At 50.8% G+C, this 23,088-nt stretch overlaps 1 protein-coding gene across 1 annotated transcript in view; it reads left to right on the top strand.

The window, feature by feature from the left end:
• The window catches only part of LOC117966129 (ankyrin-1-like), a 63,597-nt gene that overhangs the window by 27,098 nt on the left and 13,411 nt on the right, over window positions 1-23,088 (top strand). The window contains 27 exon segments of the mRNA XM_059013806.1: window positions 711-809; window positions 2,981-3,079; window positions 4,426-4,623; window positions 5,114-5,212; window positions 5,457-5,555; window positions 6,800-6,997; window positions 7,171-7,269; window positions 7,500-7,598; window positions 7,841-7,939; window positions 8,626-8,718; window positions 9,285-9,357; window positions 10,218-10,238; window positions 13,761-13,875; window positions 14,499-14,586; window positions 16,486-16,601; window positions 16,967-17,191; window positions 17,911-18,065; window positions 18,297-18,508; window positions 18,739-18,864; window positions 18,866-18,944; window positions 19,230-19,326; window positions 19,609-19,837; window positions 20,728-20,830; window positions 20,833-20,855; window positions 21,019-21,138; window positions 21,301-21,385; window positions 22,745-22,819. Coding sequence (XP_058869789.1) covers window positions 711-809; window positions 2,981-3,079; window positions 4,426-4,623; window positions 5,114-5,212; window positions 5,457-5,555; window positions 6,800-6,997; window positions 7,171-7,269; window positions 7,500-7,598; window positions 7,841-7,939; window positions 8,626-8,718; window positions 9,285-9,357; window positions 10,218-10,238; window positions 13,761-13,875; window positions 14,499-14,586; window positions 16,486-16,601; window positions 16,967-17,191; window positions 17,911-18,065; window positions 18,297-18,508; window positions 18,739-18,864; window positions 18,866-18,944; window positions 19,230-19,326; window positions 19,609-19,837; window positions 20,728-20,830; window positions 20,833-20,855; window positions 21,019-21,138; window positions 21,301-21,385; window positions 22,745-22,819 — 3,124 coding nt within the window.

Here is a 23,088-nt window from a genome sequence, read left to right as displayed (position 1 = left end):
TGGCAGGGCTGTGTGCGTGACTGTGCCTCTCTGTGTGTGACCGTGTCTCTCTGACTGTCTGTGTGCCTCTCTGACTGCGTTTGTGTGCGTCTCTGTCTGTGTGTCTCTCTGACTCTCTGACTGTCTGTGTGCGTCTGTCTGTGTGTCTCTCTGACTCTCTGACTGTCTGTGTGCGTCTCTGTCTGTCCGTGTCTCTCTGACTCTCTGACTGTCTGTGTGCGTCTCTGTCTGTCTGTGTCTCTCTGACTCTCTGACTGTCTGGGTGCGTCTCTGCCTGTGTGTCTCTCTGACTCTCTGACTGTCTGGGTGCATCTCTGTCTGTGTCTCTCTGACTGTCTGTGTGCGTCTGTCTGTGTGTCTCTCTGACTCTCTGACTGCCTGTGTGCGTCTCTGTCTGTGTGTCTCTCTGACTCTCTGTGTCTGTGTGCGTCTCTGACTGTCTGTGTGCGTCTCTGTCTGTCTGTGTGTCTCTCTGACTCTCTGTGTCTGTGTGCGTCTCTGTATGTGTCTCTCTGACTGTGACTGCGTCTGTGTGTCTCTCTGACTCTCTGACTGTCTGTGTGCGTCTCTGTCTGTGTGTCTCTCTGACTCTCTGACTGTGTCTGTGTGCGTCTCTGTCTGTGTGTCTCTGTGACTCTCTGACTGTCTGTGTGCGTCTCTGTCTGTCTGTGTGTCTCTCTGACTCTCTGACTGTCTGTGTGTCTCCTCAGTCGGGTCTGACCCCTCTGCACGTGGCCTCCTTCATGGGACACCTCAACGTCATGAAGATCCTCCTGCAGCGCGGCGCCTCCCCCAGCGTATCCAACGTGGTAAGAGTCTCTGCATCCGGCTTCAAAACACATTCAAACAGCATTCAAATAGCATTCAAAACAGCATTCAAAACACATTCACACCACATTCAAAACAGCATTCAAAACACATTCAAACAGCATTCAAAACACATTCACACCACATTCAAAACAGCATTCAAAACACATTCAAACAGCATTCAAAACACATTCACACCACATTCAAACAGCATTCAAAACATATTCAAAGCACATTCAAAACAGCATTCAAAACACATTCAAACAGCATTCAAAACACATTCAAATAGCATTCAAAACACATTCAAACAGCATTCAAAACACATTCAAAGCACATTTATTTCACAACACATTCAAAACACATTTAAACCACTTTACCGGGAGCCTCTGAGAATCATCTATTGCAGATTAACTACATACATAGGGGAATCGGAAACAGTTAATATATTCTCTTTGATCAAACTCTGAATAAGAAAAAAACCTGCCTGATCTTTGCATTTCAATACAGGATGCAGTGTAATACAGATCCCTTTACTACACTGCACGTGCGCATTGCTGTTGAAGATCATCTGCGACGGGTTCAAAGTCCTCAGTCGTTAGCTTTGTGACAGTGCTGCTTTTGATCTCTTTGGTATGAAGTTCTTGCTAAATCCATGCACTGAGCCCACCCCGAGATGATAACCACACCATCACTTCTGAATTCAATTACAGAAATGATTCCCCCGCGGAATCCCAGCTGACCAATAAGACTCTGGGTCTGTGGTCACAAAGTGCATGCTGAGCCCCAGCTACCCTCAATCTTCATTTAGGAGGATTTCATTAGAGCGCAGCTCCTCCGACCCAACCTGAGGGTGACAATGCTTCAGTAAAGAGCTTTTAATAACTGTAAAAACGAAGCATTCAGATTCAATTAGCTCTCTGGCACTTACCACAAGACAGAACCTCCTTCTCCCACTGCCATCGCGCTGCCACAGATCGCTCGTCACTCATCACACTTCACAAAGAGTGTGGTTTCACACACAGCATCCAGGTTTGCACTGTTAGCAACCTGTTGCTTTGTGAGAATTGTACACTAAAATAATTATATCCAGCCAAAGTTATGCGTTTATGGTATGGATTTACTGAAAGGTCTGATTTTATTGAATTTTTTTTTGCCTTCACAATCTTTGACCCTTTTAATACACAGCGCTGCCTCGATATTTCAGCGCTCTGTGATTCACTAAGTCTGCTGACTCCCTGTTAGGCCGTGCTCACAGTGAATTCTTCAGGTCCTGTATTGTCTTGTATAAGGACTCCTCCTTCACTAAATCATTGCTCTCACTGTTTCAGTTTTTTTAATGTGAAAGTCAGACAGGGAAATTAAAAGGGAGCCCTGTACTTTGAACGGTCTTTTTATTTTAGACTGGTTTTGTCTTTTCTTTCTTTCATTCTTCCTTTCTTTCATTCTTTCTTTCTTCTTCTAATGTTTATTCCTTGAGGGACAATGGCAGGGGCTCCCAGTCACACACAGAGTCTGAAAACAATGACCTGTCCACTACTCCACACTGCTGCTATTAGTTTATTTTTTTAGCCAGGACTACAGTAGTTGGAAACACCTGCAATATGTAGCACACACTTTTGCATAAATGGCCCGAACCCTTTACAAGTATTTTGCCATATATAAAAGCTGCATCTCCCTGTTTCAAGGCAGCGATGTTGAAGAAGACATCACTGCTGATTTCCATCTCCAGTATAACCTCCCTGACAGAGTTAGAGACTGGTGATGGCTCCAGAGCCATTCAAACTCCTTCCCTGTTGACAGTGCTATGGCAGGTGTTTCTAATTTAGTGTCCAGTGCCTGTGTGTTTGGGGGCTTCTTTTCTCTCTTCGTTTAACCCCTTGTTTTTGTTTTCTCTTTGTTTTCTCTCTTCCTTTTCTGCCCCCTCTCCGCTCTCCGCTCTCCCCTCCCCTCTCCCCTCTCCTCTCCCCTCTCCCCTCTCCTCTCCGCTCTCCGCTCTCCCCTCTCCCCTCTCCCCTCTCCGCTCTCCCCTCTCCCCTCTCCTCTCCCCTCTCCGCTCTCCCCTCTCCCCTCTCCGCTCTCCCCTCTCCGCTCTCCCCTCTCCCCTCTCCGATCTCCCCTCTCCCCTCTCTCCTCTCCCCTCTCCGCTCTCCCCTCTCCGCTCTCCGGCACACAGAAAGTGGAGACCCCTCTGCACATGGCAGCGCGCGGGGGGCACGCGGAGGTAGCCCAGTTCTTACTCCAGAACAAGGCCCAGGTCGATGCCAAGGCTAAGGTACAGCCCCCCTCCCCCCCCCCCGCAGTGGCTTGAGTTTCCATTGCATGCTGGGAATGCCAAGGACTGCGGTGAAATTACTGGTGCTAATAAAAGAGATGAACAGAAGTCACAAGCACTCTCTCCCCAGCATGCCTGCCTGCCTCTATCAGGGATCTTTGTGTCAGTCTAGCACAGCCGTCCCCTATCATCCTCCTGGCTGCTAACTCGCTCTACTGCACCAATAGGCAAAAATACCCTTCTGCACATTGCCCAGAGTTCCGTTTCGTTTCTTTCAAGCTGCATTAAACAACCGGCTATTCACAAAACCTGCTTTCAGAATCAGCAGCTGCTGGTAAACATGCCGCAAAGCGTGAAGGGAGCAGAACCCTGGAAATGAACGGTGAGCGCCCTCTGGTGGTGGCAAGTATGGAGTGCGGCACTTAAATTGTCATTCCATTCCACCAAAGAAAAAACGATTGATGCGGTTTTTTTCTGTTATTTTTCTCTTCGGAGAGCTCTAATGCACGCGTCTTCATTTCAAATAGATACATAAAGACATGCATGCATGTTATGCAATTCCCCCCGATGGGAAGTTAAAACGAAAACTCTTGTGCTGTAACCCGTTTTAAAAGTTATTTAAATAAATTTGATTTGAAATCGTCATGAAAATGTGATGATGCTCTTAAATATTGATGCCGATATTATAACTGCATTTAAAAAGTCTCGGTCAGGGTGTCCCGCAATCCCTGCCTTCCATCTTAATATCTAACAGTCGTATTGAGCTCTATGCTGTGCATTCAGTAGAAAGACTTACAGCCCACATCTCCCGAGAATTTCAACCCTTACCTGTTTCATTTCCTCCTATCTGTGTTCTCTGACACTGTTTAGCATTCTCCTTATTCTGGGCAGCTCTATCCAGATCTCTGATTAATTTGCCAAACTCGCGAACTATCCCAGCAGCTTCGACTTGGTGAGGCAGTTCAAAGAATGACCACCGGAGGGCGTCCCACTAACTCCTGCCCTCTCTGCGTGAATGCGCGTCTCTTCGAAAAACGTTTCTTTAATTCATTTTTGATAAACTGCTAACTGAAATGAGCCGTCCCCGTATGAAAACAAATCTGTATGAAATGCAGCACAAACTGATTCATGCTGTTGTGCAGATAGTTGTTGATTTAATGGGATGAGGTGATTTTAAACTCTTTCCACACGTTATACCAAGGAAAGAAAGCAGCGATGAATTTAATGAATGTTTCACCGCGGCTCGCAGTATTAAAGCTACCACTCGATCTGCTGTTGCATCGCTAATATATTTGACTCGGTCCTGGAGCCGAGTGACCCTGACTCTCTGTCTCTCCCCTGGGCAGGATGACCAGACCCCGCTGCACTGCGCGGCACGGATGGGTCACAAGGAGCTGGTGAAGGTGCTGCTGGACCACAAGGCCAACCCGAACGCGGCCACCACGGCCGGGCACACGCCCCTGCACATCGCCGCCCGCGAGGGCCATGTGGCCACCATTCACGTCCTGCTGGACGCAGAGGCGCAGCAGACCCGCATGACCAAGGTGAGCGCCCGCAGGAAACACGCCCGGGGAGCGGACTGCCTTCAGGGGCTGGCGTTTACTGGCGTTGCACAAATCAGTCTGTTTAGCTAAAAGCCGGTATCCTCCGGACAGCTTTATAACACACAATATATTGCAAGAATGTTTTGCTAGCTATTCAAAATGTATTTTATAACGACAACACATTCTTAAAATAAACTCAGGCGTGATAGCTTTGTGACTGGTCCTGTAGAGCTGTCTTCTGCGACCCTTTCACTCTCTCACTCCCTCCCTCTCACTCCCTCTCTCTCACTCCCTCCCTCACTTCCTCCCTCTCTCTCACTCCCTCCCTCTCTCTCACTCCCTCACTTCCTCCCTCTCACTCCCTCCCTCTCTCCCTCCCTCCCTCCCTCCCTCTCTCTCACTCCCTCCCTCACTTCCTCTCTCTCCCTCCCTCCCTCCCTCTCTCTCTCTCTCACTCCCTCTCTCACTCGCTCTCTCTCTTCGTTTCCAGAAAGGGTTCACCCCCCTCCACGTGGCAGCGAAGTACAAGAAATTGGAAGTGGCACAACAGCTGCTGGAGCGAGGAGCCAACCCCAACGCATCGGGCAAGGTGAGGAACCAGCAGGGACACAAGGACAGGAGCTGAAGGGCTGACAAGGAAGCAGTGTGGCTCTCGTGGTTAGAGCTGAGAGAGGGAGGCAGTGTGGCTCTAGTGGTTAGAGCTGAGGGACTGGGAGGGAGGGAGGCAGTGTGGCTCTAGTGGTTAGAGCTGAGGGACTGGGAGGGAGGGAAGCAGTGTGGCTCTAGTGGTTAGAGCTGAGGATTCACAGGGTTTGTGTTTGACTGTCCCACAGAATGGACTGACCCCTCTCCATGTGGCTGTGCATCACAACCACCTGGACGTGGTGAAGCTCCTGCTCAGCAAGGGAGGCTCCCCACACAACAGCGCTCGGGTAAGCCAGACAACAGCACCCCCTGTGGAGGGGAAGTCCTACTGCAGCCCAGGTCAAGGATGGAGGAGTTGGGAAGTCACCCTTATAAAAGTATATATATATATATATACTTAAGTTTAAAACAGTACTTTTACTGTTTAACTAAGCAGCCAGGTGAAAAAGCATATTAACAGTAAAACAGCCTCATATTTACAGCAGCTGGCTTTGTGGTTTTCTGTATTACTGGCTGCAGAGTGCAGTGGTGGCTGCGTTTTAAAGTGTGTGACAGCTGCCCAGTAGAAGGAACAGTAATGTAAAGGGAATCTGTGGGAGGAATCGCAATGCAAGTGAAAACTGAAAAGCAGGAGATTGCAACGCCATTGAAAGGCTGATGAGAAGAGGGCGTGCTGGGGGCCGGGTGAGCCTGGCGTCAGCGTTTTAAACACGGGGCTCCAACGTGATGAGTGTCACTGAACAGACTCCATGCAGCTGGGTCTGCGTCGCGCACGGAAGGCTCTGAACAGACTCCATGCAGCTGGGTCTGCGTCGCGCACGGAAGGCTCTGAACAGACTCCATGCAGCTGGGTCTGCGTCGCGCACGGAAGGCTCTGAACAGACTCCATGCAGCTGGGTCTGCGTCGCGCACGGAAGGCTCTGAACAGACTCCATGCAGCTGGGTCTGCGTCGCGCACGGAAGGCTCTGAACAGACTCCATGCAGCTGGGTCTGCGTCGCGCACGGAAGGCTCTGAACAGACTCCATGCAGCTGGGTCTGCGTCGCGCACGGAAGGCTCTGAACAGACTCCATGCAGCTGGGTCTGCGTCGCGCACGGAAGGCTCTGAACAGACTCCATGCAGCTGGGTCTGCGTCGCGCACGGAAGGCTCTGAACAGACTCCATGCAGCTGGGTCTGCGTCGCGCACGGAAGGCTCTGAACAGACTCCATGCAGCTGGGTCTGCGTCGCGCACGGAAGGCTCTGTGGAAGTGGAGCAGACAGACGTCTCCAGTGGCCCCCACAGGAAAGGGCCCCCGCACGGAGCCATGTGACGCTTGATGCTTAAATACAAGACTTTATTTTTGCAGCAGAGTGTGCCAGAGAGCTGTTAGGGATTTAATTATATACAGTGCATGAGTGTGTGTGTGTGTGTGTGTGTGTTTGTTATCAGAATGGCTACACTCCGCTCCACATCGCTCTGTGCTGTGTCTGTTTTGGTGTGCTGTGTTGACGGCGCTCTCTCTCTCTCTTTCTCGGTGTTTGTTCTCAGAATGGCTACACTCCTCTCCACATCGCCTCGAAGCAGAACCAGCTGGAGGTGGCCACCAGCCTGCTGCAGTTTGGAGCCTCAGCTAACTCGGAGTCCCTGCAGGGGGTGACCCCGCTGCACCTGGCAGCGCAGGAGGGGCGCCCCGACATGGTGGCCCTGCTCATCTCCAACCAGGCCAACGTCAACCTGGGCAACAAGGTAACTGGGGCGGCCCTGAACCCAGGGGGAGGAGAGGGGACTGGAGGAAGCAGGGGGAGGTGAGGGGACTGGGGGTAAGCAAGGGGAAGCTGCTCCAGATTTGTGCTGGTTCAGATCCAGCTGAGTTACAGCATTAGTCTCCTTTGCTTTCATACATTCTCTCTCCCCCTCAGAGCGGGCTGATTCCTCTTCACCTGGTGGCTCAGGAGGGTCACGTTCCCATCGCAGACATGCTGGTGAAGCAGGGGGCCTCGGTCAACGCGGCGACACGGGTGAGACTCACACGCACACTCTCACACACTGCACACACCCTCCCTACCCCTCACCCTAACCCTAACCCCACCCCTCTGTTATATGAAGGTGTAAACATTTTCAGTAACCAAGGTTTGGGCTGAGTCCTGTGCGTCAGTGTGTACTGGTTATGGTAAAGACCAGTTTGAATTAGGACCCGGTCCTGCTGTGACCCCAGGAGGCTCGTCTCACTGCCTGCGTCTCCTTCCAGATGGGCTACACCCCCCTCCACATCGCCTGCCACTATGGGAACATCAAGATGGTGAAGTTTCTTCTGCAGCAGCAAGCCAATGTGAACGCCAAGACCAAGGTAAGGAGGCTTCTCCAGTGAACGACACGCCCAGGCCAGGCCTGCACCCCACAACACCAGCACAGGCAGCGTGGGGGTGCATGGAGGGGTTCAGATGCCTGTGTGTCACGGTCCTCTAAGCTGTGCCTGGGGGTGACTCAGAGTCAATGCCGTCTACTTACTCTGTGCCCTGCTTTGGTGCTTTGAGGGTGGAGAGTGTTGTGTGATGTGTCTGTCAGTCTGTCTGTCTGTTTGTCTGGCAGGTGGGCTACACCCCCCTGCACCAGGCGGCTCAGCAGGGACACACAGACATCGTGACGCTGCTTCTGAAGCACGGGGCATCCCCCAACGAGATCACCTCGGTGAGTCCCTGCGCCCCACCACGGAGACCCCAAGACAAGGCAGGGAAGGAGAAATGGCCTTTTGACCCACCAAGGCCCCTGTTAGCACACCATTCTCCACCTACTTTTAATTAAAAACCACAGAATCTCTTCCCAGTGTTTTAGATCCCACTACTTCAACTGGCCAGCTATTCCATAACTCTGTGTGATATATTAATTGCACAAGCAGGTGTTCAGTTGGGGTCTGCAGATACTTGGGATTTCTGATTCCCTTTAAGGTGTTTTTTTTGTCAGCATGTATTAAATGAAACAAAACAAGCCTATTAATTAGTGTGTTCGTTTCACGACAAGTAAAAATGACCTTTCCCTCACCTTTGCAACTGAGTGCCAATCAAAACCAGCTCTCGTCAGTGTTGAGGGATTTAAAACCTGCTTGTAATTGCATTGTCTTTCCCTAGGTCTGGCTTCCGAGCTTCCACTGTGCACGCTGGGATATGTAGTCTAATCAGAGGTTACATCTTTCCCCAGGACTACAATCCCACAATGCACTGTATTTCTAAGAGCATTTTGTAGTTTCTTTGATTAGATGATGTCAGATCCAATATCTAAATGATGTCTCGATCCTAAAATTGCAGGCGATGGTAAACCCGTCCTGCACCGAGGCCATGCCAGCCGCAGTAAAGCTGTTTCCTCTTCCTGTCCTGTAGGTCGGCACCACAGCCCTGGGCATCGCCAAGCGCCTTGGCTACATCTCCGTCAGCGACGTGCTGAAGCTGGTAACCGAGGAGACGACCCCCGTGGTGAGGATGAACTTGAACCCCTGACCCACGCTGTGCCGCCTGTCTCTGCTGCTGCCCTCATCTCAGTGTCAGAGCGATCAGAGTTCAGGAAACGCATCACAGGCTTGATAAAGACAACAGCCAGCGACAGGAATACGATTTTTAACACCGTTTAACAGCAAAACTATCAGTGTTTGTTTTTCAATACAGCAATCCATCATCTTCTGTGTAGAGATCTGTTATTTGTTAATGTTTAAACCACAGAAGCTAAAGCAAGCTTTCTGAAAGCACCCTGTGGTTAGATCTCAGCGCAGCACATGTCCGCACGATCACTCACAGGGAAGTACTTTCATCACCCTGGTTAATCACAGTGAAGCACGCTGCTTACATGGGATAAGCGAGCAAACAGCTGCCTTACTGTGTACCTGTAGTCTGGTTCATTTCTGTAAGGGAAGCCGCTGTTTGAAACGGAGATCTGTTATGAACGATCCTGCTCGCATGTTGGCTTGGAGAGGTCTGGGAACAGGGGAAGGTTCAATTCCGTCTTGAAAAGGTGTCTTTTAACAAACTCTGTGTGTGTGTTTCAGAGCACCACCGAGAAGCATCGCATGAGCTTCCCAGAGACAGTGGATGAGGTTCTGGATGTTTCGGAGGACGAAGGTGAGCGCGTGCGGGCTGCAGGTTTCAATTTGACTGAAGTTTAACATTTAGATTATATATGTGTGTGTGTGGATGATAAATTCCCCTGATCTTAATATCTGAAACTCTTCAGAATGTTTGCCATGCACCTTCATTGGGATTCCAGATCCAATTCTCCTATAGTAAAACAAGACTGCACAGTTTGGAGAATGCGGACGACGTCACAAAGGGTCCCATTGACAGCATGGCAGCGTCACCCTGCGTCCGAGCCGAGCGTCTCTGTATACACTGTGAGCTGCAGAATCGTGCTTGCCTGCTGCCCGTTTGACTGCAGACAGCAATGCTAGTGTTGTGTGAAGACCCTCGCTTTGTCTTCGCTTCCACAGCTCTGGGCAAACGTTTTGCATCACCTAGAATTTTAGGATTGTTAAAATATATATATATGGACATAATTTTAGATATTTTATTTAACGTCATGCAATCAAAGAAACTACAAAAAGTCTACCGGAAGCCATAATAGTAGTACAGTATTTCATGTCAGATTTCAGTTTTTCGCTGAGTATACGGTAAACTGCAAAGCGTGTGCAATTCAGTATGTTAGCGTCACGTTATTCAGCAGGTTTCATTCGACTCAATGAAGCTAAATGAGTTCATTCTATAGGGCGGTGTTGCTAAACCTTTGGCCAGAGCTGTAAAAGCATGCAGGACCGCCTCGAGTATTGTGTCCAGTTTTAGATAGCGGTGAATACCCATCCATCCACACACACTGCTGCTGGAGGCGTCTCACCCGGAGGAGCTGGAACGCTGTCAGTAATAATCTGCTGTCTGTCTGTTTCTGTCGACGCCTGAAAACTAAACCCTGGTTTTCTTGCTCTTTTTAGGGATTGCACAGCTAACTCTAGGTATGGAAACCCCTTCTGCATTGTTGTAGGTTTTAGTGACTTCATTTCAAGCTCTTTCCTCGCTCAGAGTTCCAGATCCATGCTCATGTCCTGTAGCCACGTTTCTCATGTGGATCTCCGCTCAGCGTGGGAGTGAGTGAGTGTGCGTGTGTGTGTGTGCGTGCGTGCGTGCGTGCGTGACTGCTTTCAAACAGCAGGTCTTGAGTTTTCATAATGACATTTAAAAAGGGCACACGGCCGCACTCTTTGTACAGTAAACTTTCGTTCCAGGATCCTTGCTTTTTTTAAAACCTGTAACCCACTTAAAAACGTCCTTCTCGTTGAATTAACAGTGTTATTAGGATCCAACGATAGATGAAGCAACACAAAAGAAAAAATAAAGTTTTCTTGCATTTAATGAAAGGGCTGCAGAATAAACTAGCTGGAAACCGAAACATGCCAGGCTAGGAACAGCTAACTAGTTTATTTCCTGTATGATTTGTATTTCCCGGCTGTGATTAGACATGCTGTTTGCTGCCCTCTGCTGGTAGTGACAGTGGTTGCGACGTTGCTGTAGACGTCTGTGAATGTATAGCAGAAGTTGTGAATGTATAGCACAGGTATACTGCCCCCTCCTATATAATGTGTAACCCATTCAAACATGCAGAAATAAATTCGCCTCGGCTTTTTAAAAGAGTCTGCTAATCTCTGAACGTTTCCCTTAAGTGTTGCAGAAAAATAGTTTAATGAAGTTTCGGTCGCTCAGTCCCTCAAAGGTATTTCAGAATAATATCGGATTCATACATCCTCCTTAAACTGCATATTCATGCTTACTAGTGTCACGTCCGTCTGTCTGCCTGCCTGCCCGTCTGTCTGTCTGTCTGTCTGTCACGTCTGTCTGTCTGTCTGTCTGTCTGTCTGTCTGTCTGTCTGCCCGTCTGTCTGTCTGTCTGTCTGTCACGTCTGTCTGTCTGTCTGTCTGTCTGTCTGTCTGTCTGTCTGTCTGCCTGTCTGTCTTGTTTTTTTGTCTGTGAGTCTACCAACATGGTGATGTCATGAAGTGTTTCAATATAACGAAAAGCCTGGGTTTAATTTGGGTTTAGGTTTTTCGAATTCGGACTTTTTGTTTCAAAGTCATTTTGTTTTGTGATAAAGTAACCCTCGCTAACATTCATTTCCAGTTCTGCAGCTCCTGATTCTCTCGTGCCTGCTTTATTCTGCTGTCTGACTGTTTGGGGGTGTCATTTTTAGTTCCAGAGCTTTACGCATCATTTCCCCGTCTGTGTTAGAGATCAGGGTTTCCTTCGGAGGCGCTAGCAAGCGACTGCTGTTCTGCTAAAGAAATATCTGTTTCAGATCTTGCTCCAGTACACGCAAGTCCTCAGTAATTTGGCAGGGCCTCTTGGTAAGCTGTGCCTCTGTCACAGCTGTGCGTCCTGATAAGGAGCCCCTCCAAAACAAAGCTCGCTCCTGCACTTTGCAAACACAATTGCTCAGAAACAGCTGCGTTAACGTAGTTTTTCTTTTAGCGCTGAAGTCTGCTCTGTGGCTAGTGCTGCTCATCTGGTAAGTAAAACAACGGCCCCTTTTTCTCATAAGTGTTACTAAATATTTACAGTTCAGATCTTTAAACCAGAATGAAACGTGGAGGAGGAGAAGAACACTTCATGGCGTTTCAATGCTGCATGGTGTGGTCCTGTCCCCAGCCCCCGTGACGTTGTCTGTAGCCGTGGAGTCCGCCTAGGTGTTTAGTCCTGTGATGTGTGTGTCTGTCTCTCGTTTTGAAGTTGCTGTGTAGATTTTGATGGTCTCCAATGATTGGCTCCAGTGATTGGCTCAGAAGTAAAAGCAGCTCATGAATAATGTATTTCCAGGGCGGGGCTTTCTCATCTGAGCTGGGGAGGAAGGACCACCAATCCACACTTCACAGACTAGATAGGACACTGCCTGCGAAACACATTCTATAGGCCGTAGATATGTCAGGATTTCTAGATAGGACAGATCCTGGAAAAAAAAAAACTCATATAGACCATCAGTATCTCGGCACACCTGCTGAAAAATCTGACTCGGTTTACAGCATAGAGACATCTGATGTATTAGATACAGCATAACATTCTGGCAATAATTGCACCATAGATATCCTGTGAAGAACTTGATAGAAGACCTCCTGCAAGACCTGAGATATCCCTGGCGTGCTAGATAGGACTCCTCCTGTGGATCGATACTCTATAGATGAGATAGCTCTTCACAAAACTCTGTTGAAGCCACAGAGGTCTGTCTATGAGACACAGCCAGTGAACACATTCCAGACCACTGAGATCCAAGGATCACTAGATAGGACATTGTGCAGAAGCTCCCTCAAACCATAGCTAGATATCCCAGGATCCCTATCCTGTCCTTGCCCTGTGTCCACGTGGACCCGTGTCATCCTCCCGTGACATCATTCCTGCAACCCACACCCACAGCAGACACCAGACAGGTTATCCTTGTCTGTTCAGGGGGCATTTGCAGTCAGTGGTCTTGTGTGATTGGAGAACTGGTCGGTAAACTGCTGACCAGTCACTGACCACACGGACGTGGTTTATGGGCTGATCACTCAAGGCGGTGGTTGATCCCAGACAGGCAGCTACACTGAAGGGTGTTCAGTCTTTGTGTTTTGAACGAAGTCCACCAAACAGCGTTCAGACATCCTAGTTAATCTCATCCAGAAGCACCTCTCTCGTTAGCGGGACGGGTTTCTCCTCCGCTCCTTTTTGTGTTGCTGCTGATCTTCTCTGGATTTGTTTCAGTTGAGGTAATTACGGCTTGTCACAATGCTGCAAGATGACTTCCTGTGTTGCATATAATAAGGACCCCCCAGCTGCAGCACTTTGGAAAGTATGTGGTTCCGGGTCGGGGGGGGGGGAGTCTATTACTTGGAACACAAGGAGTGAGTTTATAGCTGAGGCAAGATCACTGGACTTCACAGGAGAACAACACAACACCTCCTTGGTTGTTACCCCTGTAAGACAACGATACAACATAGACTTCCGTCCATGGAAAGTACCTCAGAAAATAAGCTTGAAAACAAAAAAGTGTCAAACGTGGATATCTTCAAACTCCATAGAATAGTTTAAAAGCTCATTAAAACTTGGTTGAATCCATTTCGTTTTTCAAGCCTGCGAATAATGACACGAATCCGCTTTTGTTCAGATATCTAGTCGCCTTCAGGTCCTTGATTGTGGTGAGCGCGTGTATGGAGGAGGTTCCTGCACTGGCGCAGTGCCTGCAGTGTCACATGGAGCTCTCCGAGGTGCGCAGGAGGCTCCTGAAAAGAGCATTCATGATGGACTCATTTGTTAAAAGGCACGACTCAACAAATGGGGGAGCATGCATTCATACCATAGCACCTATAAATCATACCCATCATTCAAGTACCATTTGGGGCCGTCGCTGTATGTGGTGCTTCTGGTCATGACCCCCTGGCGAGCCCCTGTGTCTCGGCCAGGCCTGCGTGTGTCCCCGTGTCTCTGTCTCTCTGTCTGACGTCTCTGTGCTCTGCAGGAGAGGAGCTGCTGGCAGGGGATGGAGCCAAGTACATGCAGCTGGATGACCTCAAGGACCAGGATGATGACTTCCTGTCCCCCAAGAAGACGCTGGAGCTTGAGAGCAGGCTGCCGTAAGGATCACAGAGGGGCTCCATGAGTATAGAGTCACTCCCTCGGAGGCAGGGTCACAGGGGGGCTCCATGAGTATAGAGTCACTCCCTCGGAGGGAGGGTCACAGGGGGGCTCCATGAGTATAGAGTCATGCCCTCTGAGGCAGGGTCACAGGGGGGCTCCATGAGTATAACGACATACCCTCGGAGGCAGTGTATCAATCTGACACCTTCAGAAGGAAGTCTGATGCAATACTTAACTGCAGAGTCTGATCTCTTTGATAAGTCACTTGGCTCTCGGGCGACAGATATTACTAACAGTTTATCGTTCATTAAAATCCCTGGTGCTGTTGATCCTTATAAGAGTTTACCATCGTGAAAACAGAAGCAGAAAATAAGCGACAGAAAAGCCAGGAGATGTATGGTATTTAAAAACATGGCAAACGATGGTAAATGCATTGTTAAAGACGACATATCCACGGTCAGCTTATATAAGGGTGTGTTTAACATAAGGATTTAGCATTGCTCAGAATCCCGAAAGAAATCTAGTCAGTACTAAACGGATGTCTTTGTTTGTCTGTTTGACTCGGAGATCTCAGTCCAGTGTTCAGCAGGGTGCTAATGCATTGTGGTTACTTTCACAGGACATATTCCCCGGTCCTTCCCAGAATCCCCTGCGTGTCCCCAGAGACGGTCATCCTGAAAGAACAGGATATGGTTCACATGGAGCAGGTATTTGGCACTGCACTCTATATGAATGTAAGATGATTATTATTATTATTATGATGATGATGATGATGATGTGTATGCTGTTATTAAAATCTGTTTTTTAAATGGTCTGATTGTGGTAGTTGTATGTGTGACATGCTATTCAAATGTATTGTGGTTCTTTTTTTTCTGCTAGAGTGCTTTGTGACGCTTTTGTATAAAAGCATTATATAAATGTAATAAGTAAATAAATTCATAAGTGCGTGGCATGGTGTTGTCCTTCGAGTCACAGTACAGGATAGAAAATCATCTTGTGCAGCTCTGGCCAAAGGTTTAGCATCACCAAGAATTTTAGGATTGAAATCATTTAAAAAAAACTACATGAACGTCATTCCGATCTTGTAATGTAATCATGTGATCAAAGAAACATAATAGTCATAATAGTAGTACAGTAGATTTCGAAATGTCACGTTTTTTCATTTTTTGTCAGTTACTTGGGGAAAGCTCCAAAGCGGTGTGTGATTCAGTATGTTAACACTGTTCAGCGGGTTGCATTTGACTTTCTGAAGCAGATTCAGTTCATTCTATAGGGGGATGCTAAACGTTTGGCAGATCTGTGCCCTGAAAGTGGAGTTCTAACTGGAGAGGGTCTCCGTGCGCCCAGAACAGAAAGCCTGGGGGAGCAGGCGTGGCTGCTCTAGAGAGACTGATTATAGTGGAACTGCACGATGCTCAGAGCAGCAGTGAAAATGGTGGGGAATGAGTTTTGAAACTTGAGGGACTGCCACCTGTGGCGTAGTAGTGACTGCGTGGCATTGCTCTCTCTCTCTCTCTCCCTCTGTCTCCCTCTCTCCTCTCTCTCTCTTCTCTCTCTCCCTCTCTGTCTCCCCCTTTCCTCTCTGTCTCCCTCTCTCTCCTCCTGTCTTCCTCTCTCTCTGCCTCTCTCTCTTCTCTCTCTCTCTCTGTCTCCCTCTCTCTCCTCTCTCTCTCTGTCTCCCTCTCTCTCCTCTCTCTCCTCTCTCTCTCTCTCTCTCTCTCTCTCTCTCTCCTCTCTCTCTCTCTCTCTCTGTGTCTCTCGCTCTCTCCCTCTCGCTCTCTCCCTCTCTCTCTCCTCTCATCATCACTTCTCAGTCTCAAGGCTTCTCTATATCCACTCAAGCAGATTCTAGTAGGACTCATCTAATATGTATTACTATCACTAAGTAGGTCCCACATTTCCGTCATGGTAAAGATGAATTGGATGCTTTGAATTTTTTATTTATTTATTTATTTTTTTAGGTCCTGTGATGAGCGCAGGAGACACTGAAAACACGTGAGTCAAATGAAAAGCAGAGATCGGTCCCTGAGCAGCACCAGCGAGTGAGGACTACAACTCCCAGAAGCCTCCACGCTCTGCCCATTGCTGCTTTTCCTGTCACTCACATGTTGTCAGTGTCTCTGCATTCATCATGTGACCGCTCTCATGCAGGAGGGGAAAAGGGTCGTGGCTGTAGTTCTCATTGGAGGAAACGACATGGGGGAGGGGCAGGGGGGTGTGGCTTCAACCAAGGGACTGCTGTGATTGGATAAATTCTTAGATTTTGTAAATCTTTTTAAACGCCTCTGTTTGTCTTTTAAAGCCCCTAGCTGATTAAGCTAATTAAGTTTGGTGGGGGGGGCACATAACCATAAATCGCTGGTATCACAACCGCACCCCCGTCCCTCCCCTGGGGCGTGTCCAACACCAGCGACCCCTGTAGACTGGCCGGGCGTCCGTGGGCTTGCCTGTAAGCTGCTCAGAGCTGCGTGGTCCTCCGACGGTCTAGCTCTGGGTTGAAAGATTGTTTCCCTTGTGAAGCGTGGATGCTGTTTATTAGCTTGACTGGGATCTCCAGACACTGGCTTGTCCCTGTGTGAGGATCCCCCCTCTGCTTGTTTCAACAGCAAACCCCGGTGCCCCCCCTGCCCAAGGAATATGACGAGGACTCGCTGATCCCCAGCAGCCCAGCCACCGAGACCTCGGACAACGTCAGCCCTGTGGCCAGCCCAATACACACTGGGTGAGAGTGCAGCGTTGCAGGGGGAGGGGAGGGGAGGGGGCAATTATATAGACCCGCGGTGTTTTTAGCCAAACACTATTGATCAAAGCTGATGAATTGTGCAATGTTAATTAAGCAGAACAAAAAAGTCACTTTGATCGGCCGAATACTTCAAGTGAATTAAAGGGCTATTTCACAGACAGCAGATCCCTTAAATCATTTGTGCAGATAAGTTTTACATTTGAGTGAGTCCCGGGGTGTAGATACTCGTTTCCGTACTGATAAAGGTGATTCATCGCCCGATGGGATCGTTCACTTTGCTTGACTGAATTCAGAGAGGCTCTTGCTCAGTCGGAGTGCGTGCTGCTTCACTGTTTCCCTGGCAGCTTCCTGGTCAGTTTCATGGTGGACGCTCGCGGAGGGTCGATGCGCGGCAGTCGACACAACGGTCTGCGAGTGATCATCCCGCCCCGGACCTGTGCGGCCCCCACCCGCATCACCTGCCGCCTCATCAAACCACAGAAACTCCCCACCCCGCCCTCCCTGGTGGAGGGGGAGGGGCTGGCCAGCCGCATCATATCCCTGGGGCCGGCTGGAGCACACTTCCTGGGGTGAGTGTGCAGTGGAGGCTGTGCTGTGTCTCTGTGCTGTGTCGCTGTGTCTCTGTGCTGTGCTGTGTCTCTGTGCTGTGTCGCTGTGCTGTGTCTCTGTGTCTCTGTGCTCTGTGCTGTGTCTCTGTGTCTCTGTGCTGTGTCTCTGTGTCTCTGCTCTGTGCTGTGTCTCTGTGCTGTGTCTCTGTGCTGTGTTGCTGTGTCTCTGTGCTGTGTCTCTGAGCTGTGTCTCTGTGCTGTGTCTCTGAGCTGTGTTGCTGTGCTGTGTCTCTGTGCTGTGTCTCTGTGCTGTGCTGTGTTGCTGTGTCTCTGTGCTGTGTTGCTGTGTCTCTGTGCTGTGTCTCTGTGCTGTGTCTCTGAGCTGTGTCTCTGTGCTGTGTCTCTGAGCTGTGTCTCTGTGCTGTGTCTCTGAGCTGTGTTGCTGTGCTGTGTCTCTGTGCTGTGTCTCTGTGCTGTGTCTCTGTGCTGTGTTGCTGTGTCTCTGTGCTGTGTTGCTGTGTCTCTGTGCTGTGTCTCTGAGCTGTGTCTCTGTGCTGTGTCTCTGAGCTGTGTTGCTGTGCTGTGTCTCTGTGCTGTGTCTCTGTGCTGTGCTGTGTTGCTGTGTCTCTGTGCTGTGTTGCTGTGTCTCTGTGCTGTGTCTCTGTGCTGTGCTGTGTTGCTGTGTCTCTGTGCTGTGTCTCTGTGCTGTGTTTTGACTATGATGTCTGCTGTTGTTGCAGGCCTGTGATTGTGGAGATCCCTCACTTTGCCTCTCTGGGCCAGGGGGATCGGGAGCTGGTGGTCCTGCGCAGTGAGAACGGCTCCAACTGGAAGGAGCATCGCAACAAATATGGAGAGGACCTGCTGGAGACCATCCTGAACGGCATGGACGAGGGTGAGCGCTGACCCAAACACTGAACACTGCACACTGAACACCGCACACTGCACCGAGACACTGAACACTGCACACTGCACTGAGACACTGAACACTGCACTGAGACCCAGCACACTGCACTGAGACCCAGCACCCTGCACTGAGACCCAGCACCCTGCACTGAGACCCAGCACCCTGCACTGAGACCCAGCACTCTCCAGTCTCTCAGCTGTGCGTGTTGTTGTTTTCCAGACCTGGAGAGTCAGCAGGAGCTGGATAAGAAGAGGGTCCGCCGGATCATTTCCATGGACTTCCCGCTGTACTTGGCTGTGGTGTCCCGCGTCCAGCAGGCCTGCGATATGATTGGACCGGAGGGGGGCGTGCTCAGCAACAAGCTGATCCCATTGGTCCAGGCCACCTTCCCAGAGACAGCTGTGACCAAGAGAGTGCGGCTCGGCCTGCAGGTAACACTGACAGCCCTTCACTGCCCCTCCCTCTCTCCCGTCTCTCACCCTACCCCTCCTCCTCTCCCCCTCTCCCATCTCTCCCCCTGCCCCTCCCTCTCTCCCCCTGCCCCCCCTCCCATCTCTCCCCCTGCCCCTCCTCCTCGCCCCCTCTCCCGTCTCTCCCCCTGTCCCTCCTCCTCTCCCCCTCTCCAGTCTCTCACCCTGCCCCTCCCTCTCTCCCCCCGCAGGCCCAGCCCGTGCCGGATGAGCTGGTGACGAACCTCCTGGGTAACCAGGCCACGTTCAGCCCTGTGGTGACGGTGGAGCCTCGCAGGAGGAAGTTCCACCGGCCCATCGGCCTTCGCATCCCGCTGCCCCCCCTCCTGGAGAGAGAACCCGCGCGACGCAGGGGAGGGGGACACCACCAGCCTGCGCCTGCTCTGCAGCGTCATCGGTGAGACCACATTATTCAGCAGGTTTCATTCGACTTTATGAAGCAAAATTAGTTCATTCTATAGGGTGATGCAAAACTTTTGGCTCTGAACACCCTTATTGAAGTTCACCACAGGAAATGTGCACAGTCATTTTGAAGTTTCCCCTCTATGCTTTTCCCATGGTTGTGTTGTGGATGTTTTTACGTATGCTTTACCACTGGGTCGAATCAAAGTGCTGTAAAAACCTGGAAGGGGCTGGAGTCTTCTTTCCATCTCTGATCTGGGCGCTTGCCTCTCTGTTGCAGGCGGCACTGCCCAGGCTCAGTGGGAGGATATCACAGGAACCACCAAGCTGATGTACGCCAAGGACTGTGCCAACTTCACCACCAACGTGTCGGCACGGTGAGGATGCAACGCTGTCAGTCGCAGGGCCCTGGTCACTCAGAGCTGCTTCGGATTTAAATAGAGTTTGACAGCCGTTAACCACTTCGCTAGGGCATTGTTAACTCACAGCTACTCAGCAGCGACTGTGGAATACTGGATCTGAAAGAAGTGACTGGTACTGAAGTCTGTCTCTTATTATAGTCCCTGAGCTCCGGAGCACACAGAGCTGTCGGGGGCGAAATCACCGTCCCGTTCCCATGAGCGCTGAGCCCTGTTTCACTGCTCCTCTCCCCCGCGCAGGTTCTGGCTGGCGGACTGTCCCCGCACGGCCGAGGCGGTGAGCTTCGCTAACCTGCTCTACAGGGAGCTGTCAGCCGTGCCCTACATGGTCAAGTTCGTGGTGTTCGCCAAAATGAACGAGGTGCGCGAGGGTCGACTGCGCTGCTACTGCATGACTGACGACAAGGTGGACAAGACTCTGGAGCAGCACGAGAACTTCACTGAGGTGGCACGCAGCCGGGACATAGAGGTGAGGAGGAGGGGGAGGGAGGGGAGGAGAGAGGGGAGGGGGAGGGGAGAGGGGAGAGGGGAGAGGGGAGGGGAGAGCAGAGCAGAGAGGAGACTCTGGAGCAGCACGAGAACTTCACTGAGGTGGCACGCAGCTGGGACATAGAGGTGAGGAGGGGAGAGAGGAGAGGAGAGGAGAGGGGAGGGGAGAGGGGAGAGTGGAGAGGAGACTCTGGAGCAGCACGAGAACTTCACTGAGGTGGCATGCAGCCGGGACATAGAGGTGAGGAGGGGAGGAGAGGGGAGAGGGGAGGGGAGAGCAGAGAGGAGACTCTGAAGCAGCACGAGAACTTCACTGAGGTGGCACGCAGCCAAGGGGAGAGAGGGGAGGAGATGGAGAACTGAGGGAAGAGAGGAAAGAGAGAGTAAAGGAAAGAGGGAAGGGACACCAAGGTGAGAGACATTGAGGAGAGGAGGGGAGAGAGGAGAGAAGAGGGGAGAGGAGAGGGGAGGGGAGAGGAGAGGAGGGAGGGGAGGGGAGAGAGAGCAGAGAGAGGGGAGGGGAGGGAGCAGAGAGGAGAGGAGAGGAGAGGGAGGGGAGAGTGAGGAGAGAGGGGAGAGCAGAGAGGAGAGAGGAAAGATGGGAGAGAGCAGAGAGAGCAGAGAGAGGCGAGAGGGGAGACTGGAGCAGCATGAGAACTTCACTGAGGTGGCACGCAGCCAAGGGGAGAGAGGGGAGGAGATGGAGAACTGAGGGAAGAGAGGAAAGAGAGAGTAAAGGAAAGAGGGAAGGGACACCAAGGTGAGAGACAGACAGAAATAGAGAGACAGAGACGGGACACTGAGGACACACGTGACTGACCTTCTGTGACCGGCCCTCGTCTCTGTGTCGCTCTCTGTCGCCCCCTGCAGGTGCTGGAGGGAATGCCGCTCCACTTGGAGTGCTCCGGGAATCTGATCCCGGTTCGGAAAGCCACTCAGCAGCCCCGCAGCTTCAGCTTCCAGGCGTTCCGGGATACCGGCTCCTCGTGTCCGTCAAGGTAACAGGATTATTATAATTATTATTATTATAATAAATCACATTAATATTCACATAGTATTGCCATACTGCATATACAGAATCGCCATAGTAACCCAGTCTAAATGGATGAGTTACTGGTACATTGCCAGTGCAGTGCTGATTGTGTCCCCCTGTCCCCTCAGGTGCGGGACAGCAGCAAGGACCCCTCGGGATTCCTCTCCTTCCTGCGCAAGCCCACCAAGTATGAGGACAGCCAGCACGTGCTCTGCAACCTCAATATCACCATGCCGCTCTGCAGCAAGGTACTGCACCAGCCTGCACTGAAGCCTTTCAGTGAGGGGCGCTGGGATTGTAAATACATGAGGAGTGATTCACAGCCTTACCAGCCTCTCTCTGTGTGTGTGTGTGTGTGTGTGTGTGTGTGTGTGTGTGTGTGTGTGTGTGTGTGTGTGTGTGTGTCTCAGGTGGCGGGGAGTGAGGACAGGAGACGCACTCTTACACCGCTGGCCCTGAGAGAGCGGTACAGTGCCCTGAGCGAGCCCACCATGGGTAAGAACACCTTCTACTGTTAGCACTGTGCACCTGCTATAGACACTTCCATTAGCACTGTCCACCTGCTATAGACACTTCCATTAGCACTGTCCATCTGCTATAGACACTTCCATTAGCACTGTCCACCTGCTATAGACACTTCCATTAGCACTGTCCATCTGCTATAGACACTTCCATTAGCACTGTCCATCTGCTATAGACACTACCAGTAGCACTGTCCACCTGCTATAGACACTTCCATTAGCACTGTGCACCTGCTATAGACACTTCCATTAGCACTGTACACCTACTATAGACACTTCCATTAGCACTGTACGCCAGAAACTCAGACGCAGAGCTATGAAGAGCTGTGAAAGAGCGATTTCATATTAACTGTCTGGTTCACTTGTTCTGTTACAGGCCATATATTAGACAGTAAATATTTGGTAACTAGCAGTGTGATTTAATTCTATGTCAATGGCCAGAACACTTTCATGGTAATTTGCTTAAAGAACTGTCCAATATCTCCTCCTCCCCCCTCTCTCTCTCTCCCCCTGCCCCTCCCTCCCTCTCCTTCTCTCTCCCCCTGACTCTCTCCTCTCTGCCTCTCTCTCCTCCTGACTCTCCCTCTCACTCCCCCTGCCTCTCTCCCTCTCTCTCACCCTGCCTCTCTCCCTCTCTCCCTCTCTCTCCCCTGCCTCTCTACCTCTCTCTCCCCCTGCCTCTCCCTTCCTCTCTCCCTCTCTCTCCCCCTGCCTCTCTCCCTCTCTCTCCCTCTCTCTCCCCCTGCCTCTCTCCCCTCTCTCTCCCTCTCTCTCCCCCTGCCTCTCTCCCTCTCTCTCCCTCTCTCTCCCCCTGCCTCCCCCTCTCTCTCCCTCTCTCTCCCTCTCTCTCCCCCTGCCTCCCCTCTCTCCTCTCTCTCCCTCTCTCCCCCCTGCCTCTCTCCCTCTCTCTCCCTCTCTCTCCCCTGCCTCTAACTCTCTCTCCCTCTCTCTCCCTCTCTCTCCTCTCCTCTCCCCTGCCTCTCTCCCTCTCTCTCCCTCTCTCTCCCCCTGCCTCTCTCCCTCTCTCTCCCCTGCCTCCCCCTCTCTCTCCCTCTCTCTCCCTCTCTCTCCCCCTGCCTCCCCCTCTCTCTTCCCTCTCTCTCCCTCTCTCTCCCCCTGACTCTAACTCTCTCTCCCTCTCTCTCCCTCTCTCTCCCCTCTCTCCCTCTCTCTCCCCCTGCCTCCCCCCTCTCTCTCCCTCTCTCTCCCTCTCTCTCCCTCTCTCCCCCTGCCTCTCTCCTCTCTCTCCCTCCTCTCTCCCCCTGCCTCTCCCTCTCTCTCCCTCTCTCTCCCTCTCTCTCCCCCTGCCTCTCTCCCTCTCTCTCTCCTGCAGCCTCAAAGAGTGCGATGGAGCGGACAGAGTTGAAAATGGCTCTAATATCGGAGCAGCTGGGACTCAGCTGGGCAGGTGAGGCTTTTAGAGTTGCAGGAATGCCCATCAGGTATAAACTCTTAAAGGATTCAAACTGAGAATTTCAAACCCTCGATCTGAACTCTGTATCAGCCTATCAGCAGGGTCACTGCTCTCTCTCTCTCTGTGTCTGTCTGGAGATCTCTTGATTCTTTGCTTTATTATATATATATTTTTTTTCTTTAAAACTAATCACTTCCTGCGTTGTAGGTCAGGTTTCTCTAATTGTCTAACTGCAATTAGACCATGCGGTCGACATATAGGTT

Source organism: Acipenser ruthenus, chromosome 46 (assembly GCF_902713425.1).
Source record: "Acipenser ruthenus chromosome 46, fAciRut3.2 maternal haplotype, whole genome shotgun sequence".
In the NCBI taxonomy this organism is placed as follows: Eukaryota; Metazoa; Chordata; class Actinopteri; order Acipenseriformes; family Acipenseridae; genus Acipenser; species Acipenser ruthenus.
Note: the sequence above shows the minus strand (reverse complement) of the source record. Positions and strands in the feature narration are given on the sequence as shown.